The 19,718-nt window shown below is 45.8% G+C and overlaps 1 protein-coding gene across 2 annotated transcripts in view; it reads right to left on the bottom strand.

Moving 5' to 3' along the window:
- Positions 1-924: 924 nt before the first annotated feature.
- The window catches only part of SEC14L5 (SEC14 like lipid binding 5), a 52,647-nt gene continuing 33,853 nt past the window's right edge, over positions 925-19,718 (bottom strand). For both annotated transcript variants that reach the window (XM_034784467.1, XM_034784468.1), the window contains exons 8-16: positions 13,597-13,786; positions 12,827-12,915; positions 11,477-11,547; positions 10,551-10,722; positions 9,662-9,796; positions 8,217-8,354; positions 7,100-7,345; positions 5,113-5,291; positions 925-3,513 (exon numbers count right to left, since the gene is read on the bottom strand). In XM_034784467.1, coding sequence (XP_034640358.1) covers positions 3,408-3,513; positions 5,113-5,291; positions 7,100-7,345; positions 8,217-8,354; positions 9,662-9,796; positions 10,551-10,722; positions 11,477-11,547; positions 12,827-12,915; positions 13,597-13,786 — 1,326 coding nt within the window. In that variant the 3' untranslated portion in view covers positions 925-3,407. The remainder of the gene's footprint in view (positions 3,514-5,112; positions 5,292-7,099; positions 7,346-8,216; positions 8,355-9,661; positions 9,797-10,550; positions 10,723-11,476; positions 11,548-12,826; positions 12,916-13,596; positions 13,787-19,718) is intronic.

The following is a 19,718-nucleotide window of genomic DNA, read 5'->3' on the forward strand; positions in this document are numbered from 1 at the left end:
AGATCTCAGAAGCCTTTACAAATGTCAACCTTGCAATGAGCCTGTGAGGTAGGTATTATGTGCATTTTACAGATGGAGTAACTGAAACAAAGAGATTAAAGCCCAAATTTACAGAAGTGATTTCATTCTGGGTGCCCAATTAGACAGCTGGGCCTGATTTTCCAGAAGTGTGGCACAGCCAGAGCTCCATTAACTTCAGCTGAAGTGACAAGTGCTCAGCACTTCTAAAAATTACATGGGTCTATTATCAGACTTTTGAAAGTCCTAGCCCCGTGATCCAGGAGCCAAATTAATGATTAACATTACCCAAGAGAGCCGCCAGAGTGTGAATTCATTGTTTCATTTACTGTAGTGCTATATATTCCTCTTTAAACAGTCTGGCAGGGGTAGGGTGACCAGACAGCAAATGTGAAAAATCGGGACGGGGGTGGGGAGGGGTAATAGGAGCCTATATAAGAAAAAGACCCAAAAATCGGGACTGTCCCTATAAAAATCGGGACATCTGGTCACCCTAGGCAGGGGAAATTTTAATGTATTTATATACACCCCCCCCACAAAATGACTGACCCAAGTACTATTATTTTATCAACTACAATTGGTTAACATAGTAAAAGCATCCTGATTGGTTCATAATTAAATCACATGGTATTTTAATATCATGTGCTGCAAAGAGCCACAGGAGACATGTTAAAGAGCCACTTGCGGCTCGGGAGCTCAGTCTGAGTGTCCCTGTTCTAGCCTAAAGAATTTGCTCTGGATCACAAGGAATCAATGGGGAGCTGTGAACGGAACCCGGGACACCAATCACCTTGTGCTCCAGGCACTAGAGCATGCTCTGAAGAAGTGAGCATTAGGCCTTATGAGCTAATGTAGCTTAGAAAAAAAGAGTCAAGTTTCAGAGGAGTTTTACTTTGTCCTATTTGGTTTTTTTACACGTCTGGAATTACAGTGCAACCTCACACATGGTACTCGGTGCACGGGAGATTGATGTTTCAGGATCATGGGAAAGAACACTGGCCATTGTAAGAAGCCCTAGAAAGACAGCAGGAGTGAGCCATCCCCTGGCCTTTACCCCTTCCACTTAAGGCTCTTGTTCCCCATCTCAGTTCAGAATGTGCAGGCATGCAATAAATTCTAAGCTGAGAATTCCACCTTCAGTACTTTTTACTGGCTGAAAGAGAACTATTCTTACAGGGACAGAGTAAATATGAAAAAACGTAACTATCAAACCAAGAAACAAGCAGCCATCTTGAAATATGGCACAGAATAGGACTTGGGCTTTGCTGTTGGAAAGGGCTGGAAATCAAAACCGTTTAAAAGTTATACAGTAAATTGAGTAATTGTTTTTAGAAAGCGAGTCAGTTGTGGTTAAAGCAACTTTGTGTATGTGGGTACACATACACTCGCTCTCACCAACTTTGATTTCCAGGGCTCTCTCATGGTGAAGCCCATTTTCCATTCTCTCTTCACATTAAACTGGGACTTGCTTGAGAGGTATCATTAAAATGGCAGCCCCTACCTGAGAAAGGCAAAACCCTCGTTCACTTGATGGAGATAACTAAGCACTGGCAAATGCTTGGAAGAGTCCCTGATGTTCGTTCTTATTTAGTAAGGGTTTTACCAGGCAGGTGTTCGCACGGTCACTGGAGCTTTCCTTTTCCATGCTATGAGTGACAGCTAGGATGTTCAAGGGGGCCTCAATTTATCTTCTGGAACTGCCACTAAAAGTCAATGTGAACTAGATGCCTAACTCCCTAGGTTCCTTTGAAAATCCAGCCTACGTATTTATACACTAACTTCCTTATGTACATTGCTCCAGTTATCAGTTTTTCCCCCCATTCTGGCAATGCCCTGTGCTTAGAAACAAGCAAATGAAGGTAGTGAGACGGTTAAGGATGGGTGGGGCAGAGAAGATAAACTCTTATTGAGGAATACTTCTTGCATGTCTGTTAGTTACAAATACTGCCCAGAAGCAGCTCTGTATCGACCACCTGTTTTTCTACCTTCCTAGTTCTTACTCCTTTTGCAATACGTCCGTCACTGACGTAATCAGCAGAGATTGTACAAGAACATATCTTCAACAGCTCTTAATGCTCCCTCCCTGCCAATAACATCCACAAACTCGGTCCCTGCTCTTGCAAAATCTTACTCACGCGAGTAACATTGAAGTCAGTGGTGCCACTCCCATGAGCTTTGGGAGAAGAGATGGCACACTGCCCTGAGTGCTACAGCCCTGAACGCTAAGACGTCCAGCTGCCACAGAGACTAGAAATGAAATCTAAAGGTCTGTGGGTTTCAAGAAGATCTGCCGTTCCCTTTTAAAACAAAAAAGTGCAGCCGGTTAAAAAAGGTGATCTGGTTCAATAAATAGTTATCACTGAAATTATAAATAAATTAAGCAATAATTTAAAATAAGCTATGATACAATTTGAATAAATATGTTTCATTAAGTGTTTAAATACACATGCACACATACTTTAGAAAAAAAGAGTTCTCTCCTCTCCAAGTTAGCCCGTTTTTAAAGGAGCAGCTCCTATAATGCTGCCATAAAACTTGTGCCTTTAAGGAAAGAACATATTGCTTTTCTTAGCCCTTTATAATGTGATTTGATTCCCACCCAGTCTGATGGGGTGGGTCAGAGAGACACTCATTTATTGCTCATAAACCTGAGGAGGAAATAAAGACAAGTGGGTGTCTTTAAGAAAGGACTTGCTTGCTGGAGGTAGGCTTTCTGCCTATGCACTGCAGGAAATACTGGGTTTTTTTAACTAAAAAATTGGAAGCATTTCCAAGCAACATCCAATCGGATTGGGAGAGGTTTCAGGTTTGGGTCACCTTGGAAGTTTCTCCTCTTTCTCCCCACCCCCGTCAAAACGTACTGTCCTGTCTTCAGGTATTTATTTACAATTTGCTTCAAGTCCCTGCTGCTGAAACACCCACTGTATTTTGAGTGTCATTGGTATTGCAGGCGCCCAGAAAAACTAGACTAATTTTGCTATATGTGAATAAATCTAGTTCTACGGGTCATTACAAATAAGGCCACATCAGTCTCCTCTATCGTATGTAGAAATAGGACTGATTGGAAAGAGCCCTTTAACCTTAGTAATACACAGATTCATGCAAAGTGATATTCACCCTAAAACACAGGTCTGTTAAAACACAACTGGTAAGTAGGCCTTTCAATGGAATCCAGTTTGCAGATTGAAAAGTCACACGTCTCTTACTGAAAATAGATTCCAAAGAGTTCCCCAGACTGCTGCTACTCGTGGTCTTATGAATGACTGCCCCCAAAGCCTTGACGCTGAGCCACACTGCAGCCTCTTTGGGTTGGTCCACAGAGCTGCCCTGGAGGGAGGCCTCCAAGCGCGGACGTAACATTTCAGAGGTCAATAGAGGCCTACGCCACGCTATCTAGAAATGAGGGAGCTGCTCTGGGATTGGTTGGAAGATGTCGTGGCTGCACTGAGCTGGGAAAAGCCACTGTTGCAGGATTCCAGGCTTGACATGGACCCCCTGGGATGAAAGAAAATGGATACCTTTGTTACACATACAGCTACTTATTGATACTCGAGTGCGTCCGAGATTCCATTACTTTATTTCCAGTGATGTGCAAAGTGGGATTTTTCACTCTGTCCTCACTGTGGTCTCTCCAAATGTAAAGACATTCAAGATACCTACGTGCCACAAAGAGGAATTAAATTGTCACAGCCAGGGATGTGGTCTACCGAGGTGAAGATTCATCTATAATAGTTATCATGGGAGTAGGGCATAGTAGCTCTCTGGGGCTGTATATACAGTGAGTGGGCAGAGAAACAGTTAAGTGAGCAGTTAATGGCACACTGGATGCTATCAAAAGAGCTGCCACAAGCTGAATTGAGAAGGATCTGTTTGCTGTGGGTTGCCAGCATCAGATCATAGTTTCTCCCTCACTTAAGATGTCTAGCAGTGGTACCCGGATTTCCCGACACTGTGGCAGTCTGAGGTTCTATTTATTACTGTTGTAGCCACTTTCCACTACCACGCAGTGCCGCCCAGAGGATTCAGGGGGCCTGCTGACTTCAGGGCACTTCGGCGGCAGATCTCAGAGCGAGTGAAGGACCCGCCGCCGAACTGCCGCTGAAGACCCGGAGCAGAAACAGCCCCAGGTATTTGGCAGCGGGTTCTTCACTCGCTCCAGGTGTGTTTGGCGGCACTGAAGGACCTGCCGCCGAAGACCTGCCAAAAACTCTCGTGGGGGGCCCTGAAAACTCTTGTGGGGGCACCAGCGGGGCCCAGGGCAAATTGCCCCCCCCCCCAGGCAGCCCTGCTACCACGTTTTTCCCCACAACCACAGCACTGGGAAGTAAGTTTGAATGGCTAGACTTAGGAATTCTGGGTTATTTGCTATTCTCTGCCACTGACTCAGCAAATCATGTCATATTGGTGCCTTCAACTAAAAAAACACAACCCAAAAAACCCACCCACTCTCTCTCCTTCCCCCCCACACACTTTTTCTGCTCTGAGGGTTAGTTGTCTGTAAAGCATTGAGAGCGTCTCTGCTGGGAGGCACCATAGAAATGTGTTATTTTTCCCCATTAAACCATCAGGGTGTACAGATACTCTACAGGTTTCCTCTATGTCAGACTTTCAGCAGACAAGTCTGTTGTCATGTGACTGATATCCTCCTTCGAACCCCAGACATATCACTTGATTACTTTGCCCAATGGTCTGGAAAGAACATGCTATGAAGTTACTCCTAAGCACTGGTCTCCCAAGTAACTGTACTCCACACCCCTTCAAGAAGCTACAGCGACTATTAAAGACATTTGGGGTAAGGCAATATATACAATGAGTAATTCCTCCAGACGATGTATAGTCTAGTCATGGCCCTTACCAAAGGGAAAACTTCACTTCCCACCAAGACTAAGGATGTGTCAAGGCTGCATCTGGTGCTAACAAAGGGAAGTCTCTCTAAGGAAGAAGACCAATCTACTTGTATCCATTTTCCATGTGGTGCGCAACAGACATTTTAAAGGTTAGATACATCTGGAATTCCAGAGTTACAGTCTGCTTTGCTAGACTGTTCCTCTATTGCAAGTCACACAGTAACCTAGCCCCTAGCATGGCTCCTACCTGAAATCCTTGGATGCAAGCACCTCAAAGTAGTACATGAGTTTACACTTGTGACTGGAAACTTGCAAAGAGACCAGGACATCATCTACTCGAGGGAGGCTGGTGCCAGAGCATGGCAAAGAGCTGTGCATTTTCCACTGCAGAACATAAAAGCCAGGCCAACGAGTCACATGAGATCCCTGTAAGAGATGGACAAAGAGCACCATCAAGCGACTGCCAAGTGTCTGAAAAAAATAGTCACACCCTTTTTAAAAAAAAGTTTGTATTTCCAAAAATAAAAATGAAAGCCAAAACCAAAGGCCAACTAACCTCAAACTCTAGTGAAACCAATGTATACGTCATCCGGTTAACACATTATGGGCCTGAGCCAAAGCCCATGAATTCAGTGGGCTTTGGATCATGACCTATTGCTTACCAGTCTCCAATAGAGCATTGTGCGCATTTGGCCTGCAATGTCAAGCTCATGCCAAGGTCCCAGGCCTCACTGAAGACTAACAAATAGCTGGAAACCAGTCTGGCTTCCCTGTGTGTCAGTATAGTTAAAATAGATATTAGAGTTATGAGAATGTGTTTAGAGTTTATGGAATGCTTGCAGGATGCTGCATGTATTAATCCTACTTATAATAACTGTCTCCCATGTTATATAGTAATATGTAAAAGTTTACTCTAGAACTATACAAGTGTTTGCTAAGACTGTAAATCCCCCACAGTCAGGGGAGAAGCATTACCAAGTGTGAAATAGTAGTTCACCACAAGAGGTGTTATCTCCTCCCTAGCAAAAGAAGGTCTACAGACATCAAACAAGCCATTGTGGACAAAAGACTTCATTGATTGTGTCCCCCACGCCCTTGAAGAGGGGCCCTGCTCCAGCCCTATTCCATTACAGATTGAACACTGGGGGAAGGGAATAAAAATGCCGGTTAAAGAAAAATTGTTATTCCTATGCTGCTTGAACTCTGAGAGGTAAGAATTTCTAAACACACGCAAGGAGTCTGCACAGGAGCCCCGCCAGCTTTTTTGCCGCCTTAGGCGGCGGAAGGTCCTGCCCCCGAAATACCGCCAACGACCAGGGTGGCCGAAGATCCGGCCGCCACAGTCACCGCCCCCCAAATGTTAGTGCCCTAGATGGCCGCCTAGGTCGCCTAATGGGTTGCGCCGGCCCTGAGTCCGCAAGCTGTTGAGCTTGGGTTAGCGCGAAGGGACTTCTAAAGCATGCATATAATAGCTACTATCATTTTTTGGAACCTAAGTCTGTACCTCATTTGTGTGTATATCTTTACCTGTTTTACCCTTGTAAATAACATTTCTTTTTCCTAGTTAATAAGCTTTTAGTTAGTTTATTACAGGATTGGCTACAAGTGTGGTCTGATTTGAGATCTGAAGAACAGTTGACCTGAGGTAAGTGAGTGGTCCTTTGGGACTGGGAGTAACCTGAATATTGACCTTTCACAAGATAGACAGGAGTACCCAAGGGGACTGTCTCACTTCATGGTAAGACTGGTATAGTGATTTAGGCATTCACACTTGTTGGTGAAATCTAATTATAGAACATACAATCAGTTTGGGGTTTTTTGTCCTGCTTCTTGACAGTCTGCCCTGAGGCTGGCACTCACGGTCCTGAGCCACTCCAGATATTCTGAAATGCTCTATGCTGTGTGTCAGGCTGTGCTGAAGGAAACAAGTCTAAGTCAGGTACTGCCGTGCTATGCACTTCCTCAGTGGGTCTGGGAGTTTAGTTCATATGCAGAGAGCTGTAAAAAGAGCCTCTATTCCCTTGCAGTGGAGGATTTCCAGTCCCCATTGTCTGGCGTATTTTTAACCATGGGATTCTGGAATTTGTTAAAGTTTTGCAGAAAAACGTCAATGAAAACTACTACTCCCTATGCAACCTGCTCAACAGTCACATACACCCTCCACTACCAGGTTCTGAACATTACACTGGTTCACTACGGCTGTTTAGAGGTCAAGAGGCAGCAGGACGTCCAACCTGGATGCTCTCTCCTTCCCGGCACACCAGCGGAGACTCCATGCGGCTATAATCCACCCCCAGAACCCAGCTCTTATCGATTAGCTGCATGTTGTCCCCAGCAGTCAAAGCACTTGATGAAGTGGCCTCTTTGCGACTGGTCTCGGGCGCTCTCTTGGAGTGAAAGAGGCAGAACACCACATCTCCCTTCAGGATGTCAAAGTCCCATGTGATCACAGACTCGCCCTCCAGGATTTCCACAACGATCTAAACAAGCAGCAAAACAAGCAGGTTTTATGGGCTTGGTCTTCAAGTGAGAGCCAACATCCTCCCACGTTCCCATCACACACAAATCTGTCCAGTTCTTGTAGTCTTAGAATCCATTACTGCTGCAATTCTCAGCTCTCCAGGGGGTCATGAGCTGATCCCAGTTCCTGCCTGCAGATTTCACTGCCGTGGATCTGCTTTCACCACAACCTTCTCCTGCATCAGCAGTACCTTACAAAGTATCGTGCCAGTTCCCATGGTACCCCTCTTAAGCACAATTGGCACCAAAGCAAAGGTTTCTGGGGCTCAACTGTGGACTGCTTTAGAACCACTAATTGTGGGGTTCCAACTGGCTGTTGCACAGGGAAATCGAACAGCCTGAGTCAGAATGAGCCATCGTCCATGGTTAGAAATGGGTGCATCACTCTCAGATCAAAAGGATTCCTCTCCCCAACTTTGTCCTTTTTGATTACACCTGAATATTCTCAGCTCACGTTCTCTTCTCTCACAAGATCAGAGGCATGATAAATAATGGACACAAGGATATTGGTGGGGAAGCCAATGGAGTCTATTTCTCCAGAAAAAGGAGGAAGGTGCTACATTGTGTGCAGGGACAAGTTACACCAGAGAGAGACTAGAGAAACTGCTTCCTGACCCTCAAATTACTGTTCTTAACTTCCACACACCTCAAATGCTGGCTGTGTTATCTCAGCCATCCCCTGCCGAGCACTGTGCTGCTGGAACACATCCAGCAGTTACATGCTGGGATCCCTTCACTGCTCTATCCCAGCCTTCCCAAGAACAAATCTACAGCTCAGTCCTTGGAATCACCTCCCTGCCTTCCCCAGAACAGCACATGGTTGGTCTGTACCTCGTGGGGAGCCCCTTTAAGAACATTTGCAGAGTGGTAGATGGTTTCTGTCCATAGTCGGATGTGATCAGAGTTCTCCGGTTCTTCATCTGTTTGATAAAGTGACTTGGGGACCAGTCCACCCTCAGGGACATTGCACTGTAAGAACCAGAGAGAAACAGACATCTATACTGGGACTTCTACTAAACTAACATTTATGGAAATATCTAGACATCCCCAATATACCCAGTTACCTATTATGAAACATCAGATCCTCAGCTTGGCTTTACAGAAGTAGGATCTGGCCCCTGCTCTTTGTGAGGGGCACCTCCCATCAGTTAGATTGGGAAAAGACAGTGTTACAACATGTAATATTATTTGAAGTTTTACCATGATGTGTCAGTGAAAAGCCCTGGCTTAATTTTAAACGCTCCAAGCAGAGTCTGGAATCCAACCATTGCACCATGGTGCTAGCACCACACAGCCCGAAAGCAAAGTTGACGAAAAATAAGTGAAACTCATCATTGTATTTTCATTGTCTGAATGGGGTGTGACATGGTGAGCAGCATAAATGATGAAAAGTAAATTAAGGTTTTTTTCATTATTTCAAATTTAATATAATTTATTGAGAAGCTTCTGGACAACCTACAATAAGAACACAAGTGCCTGCACATTATTGCATGAAGTTAACAAGGTTCAAAGAAAGTGGCTTCAATGGCAGATATCAAAAATATGAAAACAACCGTTCTAATATTTTAAAGCTCAGACTAAAGGCACATTACCTGTAATGTATGAATTATGCATAAAACCCCCCAAAAAATCAAATTGAGAGTCTTATACACATGTGTTGGTTTATTTTTTTTAGTCTGGTCGTGTCCCTTTAATAATCTTCCTAATCCAATAGGCACTACAGGAGCTAGGCCAGATATTTTTAGACCTGGGCTAATCTGGATGCCCTTCGACAACTGAAGCAGTGGAGTCATATTTTGATGCTATGTCATGGGATTGGGACATGATCACCAATCTCTAGCCTATGGCTCAACCCATCCTTTCACGTATTCTTTTTTTAAAGCAAGATGAAGACAGAGACCCGAATAACCCCAAGGAGAACCACACTGACTCGAGGAAGAACTCTTGATGGCCAAGGACCAAGTTCCGTTTTTCCTTAACATTCAAGGTCAACAGAGTCATAAGAGTAGAAGGGTAAGAATATCTAAACGCATCTCCCTCATAAAGGTTTCCTCGGCAAAATGCCACCTCTCCAAAGGTGAGCTCAGAGGCAAGGATAATCTCAGCACCCAGCATCATGTGTCCCCAGTCCTGTATGGGCCTTTGGGCACTACCAGTCTAGAAAGGTAACTACTCCAAGGGAAGGAGTGGAAGGACCAGGGGAGTTGGGAAGGGAGAGGTCCCCAGGAAGACAGCGTACCTCAGATTCACCTTACACGAAAGTAAGGGAAACTCACCATACATTCTCCTCCAAGGAAATCTGGAATCACGTCTTTGTCCAAATAGTCTACAAGCCCTCCAGGACCCTGGTAGTTATTGCCGCTGTAGATGAGGAACTTCTGCCTGGTGTTTTCATTGATGAAGGGACTAACCTGAAATACAGGTGGACAGAAGATGATGTTCTTATGGCATGGACCGTAATGGGAGAGGATATTGCACCACATTCCAGAAACACTCCTAGCACCATGGACTGGAGTCCACAGGGAAGTTGATGGCCCTGAACCAGAATAGCTTATACACAGAAATATTTCCATTCTCTCACAGGGTTCCCCTGCCATCCCCCCCCATTAGATAAAACTAGAAGTCACCTCCCCATCCTCAACACTATTCCAGAACTGCATTGGGCTTTGTCCGTTCTGTGGCCTATACACCCAGCAGGCCCCAGCCAGGGTCACATTCATTACTTTATTCTCCAGTGCTCTCTCGAGTGGGATTTAAAAGCAGTTTATCTTTGCCACTCAAACCTCTGCCAATTACAGCTTTTTATTGGCGCGACTCTTGCATATCGGTATGAAAGAGTCCCAAGAGCTAGCCTGTCGGTTGGTAGTAATGCAGCAAAGCGCCATGCGAGAGGTCAGAGTGTAGATCCCAAACTCTGGTCAGCACTGGCAGCATGGCGGAGGCTAAAAGTGATGTGAAAACAACATATAGTGCTCTGTGGCAGTTCTATGGCTAATTCCAGAGCTCCGCCAATGAGCAGTGTCTAGCTCTCCTCAGTCCAATGACAGGTTGCCTGAGAGCTTTTTCCTCCGTAACCCTCCAATGATGCAGAACATCTGCAGGCCTGGATGTTTTAGGCACTTGTGGCACTGGCCCAGTTCTCCCTACAGTAAGGATTTCATTTACCAGAGTCCACAGCACAGGGAAAACCCGTGGTGCTCGCACGATCAGTAACCTCCCCAGTGTCTCAGGGTAATTGTCCTCTACAACCTCGATTATCCGAAGGAGAGCCTTAACCCCAGGCCGCCACAGGTGGCGCATGTTTAGCCCTTCCAAATCCACCAGACACGTCCAGGATCTGAAATGCACAGAAGAATTGGAGAGAAATGAACCACAGTATCCCCATTCGTCACCAACACAGCACCTGTCCAGCTAGCACAAATAAGAGTTCCACAAAAATCTTTTATCGTACACTTTCTATTAAACCTAGGGGGTGACTGGCAGTACCAGTGGAGCAACAACTACCCCCCACCATACGAGCAGCAGATGGCCGGAGTCCAAAGGTATTTTCAGTGCACGGAATGGATTCCTCCGCCCAGGGAGGACGACACTTCGAGGTGGTTAAGGGTGCTCAGGCCCTTGAGCAAATGGCTCTTTTAGATCCACCAAGACACAATCTGGGCACTACTGTCATGGCACTAAAGAGTTATTTTGCATTAGTTAAAAACCCGATGCTGTGCAAACGGAGCCAGAACTAAAGGCTTCAAGCAGCTGGATTGGGATCACCAAGGCATCAGATAGAAGATCCACTTGGAATGTGGCAGAAAAGCTGGACAATGTGATTGGGGAAAAATAGCCTTATTTTCCTTCATATGAAATTGTACAGTTTATCTAGGCTAAGCCCAGGACATATGGTACCACAGACACCCCTGCCTTGGCTGGAGTAGGGATTGACACGAACAAAATACTCCTGTCTGTGGCCTGGGCCTAAGAATTCCAGTTACTTATTTCAGTAAAATCCATGATATCTTAAAAACTCTCTCTGAAATGTTACTTCCACCTTGCTGGCTCACACCATACCAGGACCTTAAGACAGTTAAATGCATACTAACGTGATGGGACGGCCAAACAGGTTGGTGTTTTCCTCACACCTCTTTTGTCCCTCCTCGTTAATTGACAAAACCTGAAATGAGAGAGAGAGAGCGCGCTCAAGAGCACAGACTGGGGGTTACCTTGGCAACACACCCAAAGAAGAGCCCCCCATCTCCTACTCCACCATGGAGGAAGTCACATGAACAGGGAGCTGGAGCCAAAACATGTTACGTGTATAAAGAACAAGAAATGAGATTTCTGGAAAGGTTCTGTCTGCTGAAAAGTCAGTTCTACTGAGTTTACAAGGCCTGTTTGTTGAAGAGCCCAAGACGCTGCGTACCAGATTCTCAAGCCCTGCTACAGGCCCCTTTGCATCATTTGGGTAATGTAAGGGCCACAATCCAGCTGCACATCACTAACAGAGAATTGCCCTGGCATCAGAGAACTTCCTGCTGGTGCATTTGCGCCATGGCTGGGCCTTGCCCCACTTTGGGCTGGAGAGTATGTTGGGGGTTGGGAGGAGCTACACCGCTATGCATGCCACTGAAGACCCTACACAAGAGGGGTAATGTAGAGCTGCCTGGTAGCATGGGGGCTGAGGAGACATTCCGAAACAGGGAGTCTGAACGGATTCCCCAACCATGCTCCCCTCTCTCTCCTGCACTGAGAAGAGCTCGGACACTGGAGAGGAGACCAGCTGCTGCTCTTTGTTCAAGGTGATGGCAAAGTAAGCACGTGCTGTAGTGGGAACTGTGCCAACAGACATCAAGGTCGGGCTCTGTGCTTGAGCTAGCATGCTAAAAACAGCAGTATAGCCAGGATAGCATGGGCAGTGACTCAGGCTAGCTACGCAAGCATGTATTTGTCTGGACCCCCTGGGTTCGTGTTAAAGCAGCTAATCCAAGCCATGGCCCCTGCTATCCTGGCTACATTGCTATTTTTGGCAAGCTGACTTGAGCGGAGCTAGGATAGGTACATCTACACAAGCTGGAAATCCATTGTAGATGCACCTTAGTGCTCATTTAGATAAGCCCAAATAGCCACTGTATCAACCAAGTGCCAGGTTCCGTGATGGCCTAACTGTTGAAGACAATGAAGAGTTTGCCTCCAAATTTGTATCTGGTAAGATGCGGCCAATCAGCAGGCTATATAGTTCCCCTATGCTGCATGCTGAACCCTATCGCCATCAACACTTGATGGGAGAGAGATACACAAGGCCAACTGATACGTGGTATTAGAACCAATTCCTTCATCTGCTAGTCAAGTGGATCCCTTCCCATGTGGGCCTGCTGCTGTGATTTGCACTTCATCTAAACCTCTCAGAGCACTGTAGCAGCTGAAGTTATATAGGTAATAAAAGCATCCCTTACGTGTCGCAGGAGCGACTCTTCTCCCAGGGCCTTCAGCAAACCTTTTGTGTCCATCTGACCAAGGCGGAGGATGTAGAGGGGGCGGCCATCTTCAAAGCAAAGAACAAACAAAGACGTTACAGGGAAAACACTAGTTCTAAGCCCCCAAACGGGAGATCCTGCAAAGAACCTGGAAACTCTGCTGAAGAAAAGTAGCATTCAGATGGCTAATCTAACCACAGCTTCTTGTCAGTAATAAATAGGCCAGGTGCCTGGGAGATGGAATAGCCTGGTGGAGGCTGGGGGGAAATGAGCTATAGATTCTCTCTTATCCATGCCACAGTTTAACATTGGCCTAAAATGGTTAGCTGTCTGATGGTCTTAATCCAGTCTTCAGTGAGAAGGTGATGATATCACAACAGCCTTGCCAGAGAGAAGCTGTCAGTTGAATCGGTTGGTGTCTGACCTACTCATCTCCTTAGGGGGCAGACCCTTCTGGGAAGGGATGGGGCACTTGGGTAGGAGAAGCTTCCACTGTAAACAGAGTTGCTTACCTATAAGCGGGTTATTTTCTTAACAATTAAAAGAAAAAAAAAAATGGTGCCCAAAGCATATTCCTATCAAGGGGAGCTTTAGGCCAGCCAGATTCAGCCTCATCTGCATGTACAAAAACAAAGAGATTGCTTTGACAAAATCAGGACATTCATATGAATTAGGAAATGTACCCATGCTAGGATTCTTCACCATGCTACAGTGTAACCTGCACTGGTGGTGCAGATACACCGTCCTACCTTTGTCCTGGTAATGCCACCCCCCGGTGTAGTACTCCTCCAGCAGGGACGGGGGTCGCCAGGTCTGCAGGATGTAATCCACCTGGTACTGCTTGCGCCAGGTCAGCGACTGGCAGAGCATCTCGCGAGCCTTGTCGATGTTGAAATCGCGAGCCCTCAGGAATCGAAGGATATGCTCATCTTTGGGGATCTGAGAGACAGAGGAGACGCACTCATCCCAAAGAACTTGGACTGCACCGCTGCCAGCGCTCCCCTCCCACAAACCCCAGCGAGATGCAAAGAAGCTTCTAGCTCCTCACAGGCATGGAGAAGGACTGAAGTTTAATTTTCTTTCCTCCTGCTATGTCCATTTGGTCTGCTCCAGCTAATCCAGGACTGTAAGGAAATGACAAACCCAGCCCCTCTCCAGAGATAGGGCCCTCCCACCTACCTGGGCCTATACATGCCATGCATATTCAGTCTGGAAACACTGCAAGCCAGTGCATTGAATAGACAGCTGGGAATTGCAGTGAACTCTGCTAGCCAGAGTCTCCCAAAACATTCCCCCACCAGCCGAGACAGACCACCCGCAAATCCTGCCCAAAAGTAACAAAGCTGCAACGTTCCTTCCCCAGAGAGCAGGGTGAGCCCAAGAGAGACAGAAAAGCCACACAGCACCATGCAAAGGGTGAAAAGCATCTTTGTTCAACACGCTAGCTTACAGGAAGGCTCCTGTGCTAGCCCTATGGAGACTGGTCACAGCTGGGCTGTCTATAAATAGACCATCAGACACCCTCCGAAGGCTCCCTTCAGCTGGAACACTGCAGCTCACACTCTTGTGCAGGCTCTTATCATCGGTCTTGTCTGCTGAACCTCCACACTGGCCTTGTCCGGGTAGGTCAGTCCCTCTCCTTTCTCCATGACAGCTCCCCTTCATGACATTACAGTGTAACCCCCCCCCCCCAATTTTCCCCCTCTTTTATTAGCCAGTGGGCCCCCCCCACAAGCTTTCAGCTAATCACACCAGCCTCAAATGTTCATCCACTTCTCCCACCAACACTTCTGTACTTTGTCCCTTGCTGCCCCTTCTGCATGGGGCACTAGGGTGACCAGATGTCCCGATTTTATAGGGACAGTCCCAATTCTGGTGGCTTTTTTTTTTTTTTTTTTAAACTATAGGCACCTATTACCCCCCCACCCCTGTCCCGATGTTTTACACTTGTTATCTGGTCACCCTATGGGGCACCCTCCAGGATAGCAAGCACTTTCTGACTTCCTTCAAATCCCTTGAGATTCACTTCTACCTTAAAGCCCAAGATAAAATTGCCAGCTACTAACGGGGTAGGCAGTTGGCCAGCAGCAATCATCATCAATAAATCCCAAACAAAGCTAAATTTGACTTGAAATTGCAAGTTGTGCATACAGCTAATTTGCAACTACATCTTCCAATCTCCTCCTCGCCCCATTGCCTCAGTTTAAGCTCGTGTTGCATCTCATCTTCATTCAGACTATAAACTCTTCAAAGCGGGGACAGTATCTTCCTATGCATTGCTACGGCATTTAGCATAATAGGGCCATGGTCCCAGGTGGGCCGCCTGCACACTACTGTAACACAAACAATACATATGTTCAGGGTGAAAAGCTCTCTTATCAGCTTACTAACATGCGGATGAAAATAGAAAGAAGGGCCGGAAGCAAAGCAACCAGGAATTTCAGGCCTGAAGCAATCTCCGTTACACATACCGATATGAAGCTGCAATAGACACACTTAGGGCTTGTCTACACAGTGCATTAGTCTGCATTACAAAGATGTCAATTCTAACATGCACTCATAAGTTGCGCACTAGCTGGCCTGTGTGGACCCTGCTGGCATGCACTAAAAGTTCCCTAGTGCATCTGAATGTAGTCCCGTTTCAAACAGTCCTACACAACGTGCACTAGGGAACTTTTAACAGAGTCCACGTGGGCCAGTTAGCGTGCAATATGCTGGTGCAAATTAGAATTTATACCCCTCTACTGTGGACTAATGCACCGTGTAGACAAGGCCTAAGAACAGATTCAGTGGAGAGAAAGCAGATAAGTTTTGAGGTAGCTTGGATGCACACCTGGGGTAAATTGTTTCTAACCAACGCTTTGCAAACATCGCATTCATACAGGTTGGCTACAGGGTGGGGGGGGGGGGGGGAAGAGGGGGTAGTGGACATGTTTCCACATCGGAGCTCAAAATTTTATTTAATAAACGCTGGCAAGAACTGGTCTGCATCACACTATAGAAACAGCTGGGGGTTTTTTTATAGCAGACTTTGAACACACAACTTCAGTGCTGAGAGGAAGCCACTATCCACAGGGCTACTCAGGTTGGTTCAAACTAGAGCTGTCAAGTGATTAAAAAAGTTAATCACGATTAATGGCACTGTTAAAAAATATAAAGTGAGCACTGTACACTTTGTATTCTGTATTGTAATTGAAATCAATATTTTTGAAAATGTAGAAAACATCCAAAATATTTAAATACATGGTATTCTATTATTGTTTATTACAAATATTTGCACTCTAAAAAACAAAAAATAGTATTTTTCAATTCACCTAATACAAGTACTGTAGTGCAATCTCTTTATCATGGAAGTTGAACTTACAAACGTAGAATTATGTACAAAAAATAACTGCATTCAAAAATAAAAAGTGTAAAACTTTAGTGCCTACAAGTCCAATCAGTCCTATTTCTTCTTCAGCCAATCACTCAGACAAACAAGTTTGTTTACATTTGCAGGCGATAGTGCTGCCCACTTCTTGTTCACAATGTCACATGAAAGTGAGAACCGGCGTTCGCATGGCACTGTTGGAGTTGGCGTCGCAAGATATTTACATGCCAGATGCGCTAAAGATTCATATGTCCCTTCATGTTTCAACCACCATTCCAGGGGACATGCGTCCATACTGATGACGGGTTCTGCTTGATAACAACCCAAAGCAGTGCGGACCGACGCATGTTTATTTTCATCAGATGCCACCAGCAGAAGGCTGATTTTCTTTTTTGGTGGTTCAGGTTCTGTAGTTTCTGCATTGGAGTGTTGCTCTTTTAAGGCTTCTGAAAGCATGCGCCACACCTCATCCCTCTCAGATTTTGGAAGGCACTTCAGAGTCTATAACCTTGGGTAGAGTGCTATAGCTATCTTTTAGAAATTTCACATTGGTACCTTCTTTGCGTTTTATCAAATCTACAGCGAAAGTGTTCTTAAAACGAACAATGTTAGCTGAGTCATCATCCAAGACTACTATAACACAAAATATATGGCAGACTGCGGGTAAAACGGAGTCGGAGACATACAATTCTCCCCCAAGGAATTCAGTCATAAATGTAAAAATGCTCGTTAAAAAAAATGAGTTAATCAGCATGGAAGCATGTCCTCTGGAATGGTGGACGAAGCATGAAGCATACGAATGTTTAGCATATTTGGCACGTAAATACCTTGCAATGCCAGCTACAAAAGTGCCATGCGAACGCTTGTTCTCATTTTATGGTGACATTGTAAATAAGCAGCGGGCAACATTATCTCCCATAAATGTAAACAAATTTCTTTGTCTGAGCAATTGGCTGAAAAAGAAGGAGGACTGAGTGGACTTTTAGGCTTTAAAGTTTTACACTGTTTTGTTTTTGAGTGCAGTTACATAAGAAAAGAAAAATCTACATTTTTAAGTTGCACTTTTAGGATAAGAAGATTTCACTACAGTACTTGTATGAGGTGAATTGAAAAATACTATTTCTTTTGTTTATCATTTTTACAGTGCAAATATTTGTAATAAAAAATAATATAAAGTGAGCACTGTACATTCTGTATTCTGTGTTATAATTGAAATAAATATATTTGAAAATATAGAAAATATTGCTTAGCAGTGTGATTAAAACAGTGATTAATCATGATTAATTTTTTTAATCGTGTGAGTTAACAGTGATGAATTGACAACACTACTTCAAATCCTCACAGAAAAAAAATCAAATATAACATCCAGGGGAGCCCTCTGAGCAGGGCCGCCCAAAGGATTCAGGGGCCCTGGGGTCTTTGGCGACGGGGGGCCCCCCGCCGCTGAAGACCCGGTGCTTCGGTGGCAGGTCCCGGGGCGAAAGGACCCCCCCACTGTGAATTGCCGCCAAAGAGCCGGAGCAGAAGAGGCTCCGGGGGCCCGGGCCCCACGAGAGTTTTCCGTGGGCCCCGGAGCGAGTGAAGGACCCTGCTCCAGGGGCCCCGAAAAACTCTCATGGGGGCCCCTGTGGGGCCCAGAGCAAATTGCCCCACTTGCCCCCCCCTCTGGGCGGCCCTGCCTCCGAGTCCCTGTCAAGAGAATCCAACACACTGGTTATTACATAAAGTTTTGCCATTTTCAAGTGTCATGTTGCCAGGTTACAACAAACTCTTCCTGGCTGATTACATAGATAAATCAAGCGCCTACTTACTACATAGATAAAGCAAAAGCTTACTTACTACGCCAGAGGAAAGTCTGTCATAGCAATAACCAGAAAGCCTAGGTATGGGCAGCGGTACAGTTCTTAATATAGCAATGCACAAGGACGAGTGAGCACTTACATTTGGGTCAGAGGCAGAGCTTTGAGAGGATGAGGTGGTATTGTTATACAGAGAATCAAGTTCAAAGGCTAAGTTAGCGGAATGAATTTCTGACACGAGGGACTGCATTTGGTTAGATGGTTGAGAGAATTCCAGAGGCAGTAATTTCCATAGGCAGGAAAATGAAGGTGCTCCTGTAGTTCTCATTATTGGTGTACCCATCCTTGCTGCTTTAACACTAACACACAGACCATTGCTTACAGCTATGTGTCGAAATCTGCAGTTTTTGCATCATTTACAGTCTCCAGTTTTCTCTGGCTGGCCTTCAAGCTATGGAAGACTTTATTCAGCAAAGCACTTGACTGCTGCTGTGGAAGGAGCAGAGAATGGACACTGCAACTGGACAATGGGAGTGTTTCATTTAAAAACAAACATCCAAAGGGGCAAGCTCCCACGAACAGAGATCTGCAATGAGCCTCTGAAGAGGTGATGGGTGTATTTATCCTGGAACTAAAAAAAGTCACAGTAAGAGATCAGCCTCCTCAGAGCGAGTTCAAATGGTCTGGGACAAGCATCTGACTCTGTACCCGCCTGATAAGCTGTTTATGCTTCTACAAAGCAGACAAGGAAGCAATAAATGGGGTTTGCCAATACCATCCACTCTGCTTACAAAGGGCATGGGGAATACACACAACCTACAAGAAGTGCACAAGGCTACCTACAGCTGTCACTACGGCAGAGTCAGTTTCACCCTATTAGTGGATCTAGCACAGCAAACAGCTGCCAAGAAGAGTGCACACGCGCGCACACACACACACACGTTAGACCATCCCTAGGGGCAACTCTTTCACATTGCTCACATGCTCCAGATTTTACCTTTTCCGGCTTCCATTCCCCAGCCTCTGACTACAAGAAAAAACAAAAACAGGCATTTACACTGTGCTTTCCAGCTCAAAACCTGGGTCCTGACCCATCACAAACATGGCTCCCCATCACTCTCTCCACGAAGGGTGCCTCGGGCAGGCTGTCTGACAGCTGGCACATTAGATACAGGAGTCAGTGTGGTTTTGCTGGATGGACTGCAGAAGGCGTGTCAAGCCAAAGCAGTTATCCCAGCTGTAAAGTAGCATGCGCAGAAGCCAGCTGTAGCACTGTATGTGAACTCTGTTTTCTTTTGGAAGGTCGGGAGAAATCTCTTTGCCAGGTCTCCCTGCCTCTCAGAAGTGCTTACCAATGGGAGCGGGCAGTCATTACCTAAGATGCCTCGTTCAACCCCACCTAACCAGCACAGCTCTGCACACTCCCCCTCTCCCCTGCTCCGGTCATGAACGGTGAGTGTTAGTTAATCAGGGTAAGGAAATGAGAGGGAGAGCGGTTTGGGGCCTATCTGGGGACCTTCAGGAAGGCCTCACTTTTTGTTTCCCACCCACCCTCATAACCTGTCCTGTAGGCCTGATGGGACTATTGGCTGTGGGCAAGGCTGGACAGAATGGGCAGCTCTGTTCACAGCTCAGTCCTACTCCTAAGGAGCCAAATCAAGAGCTGCAATTAGTAATGAGGTTCCCCTGCCTCCCTGCTCCC

This window comes from Trachemys scripta, chromosome 10 (genome assembly GCF_013100865.1).
Source record: "Trachemys scripta elegans isolate TJP31775 chromosome 10, CAS_Tse_1.0, whole genome shotgun sequence".
NCBI lineage: Eukaryota > Metazoa > Chordata > Testudines > Emydidae > Trachemys > Trachemys scripta.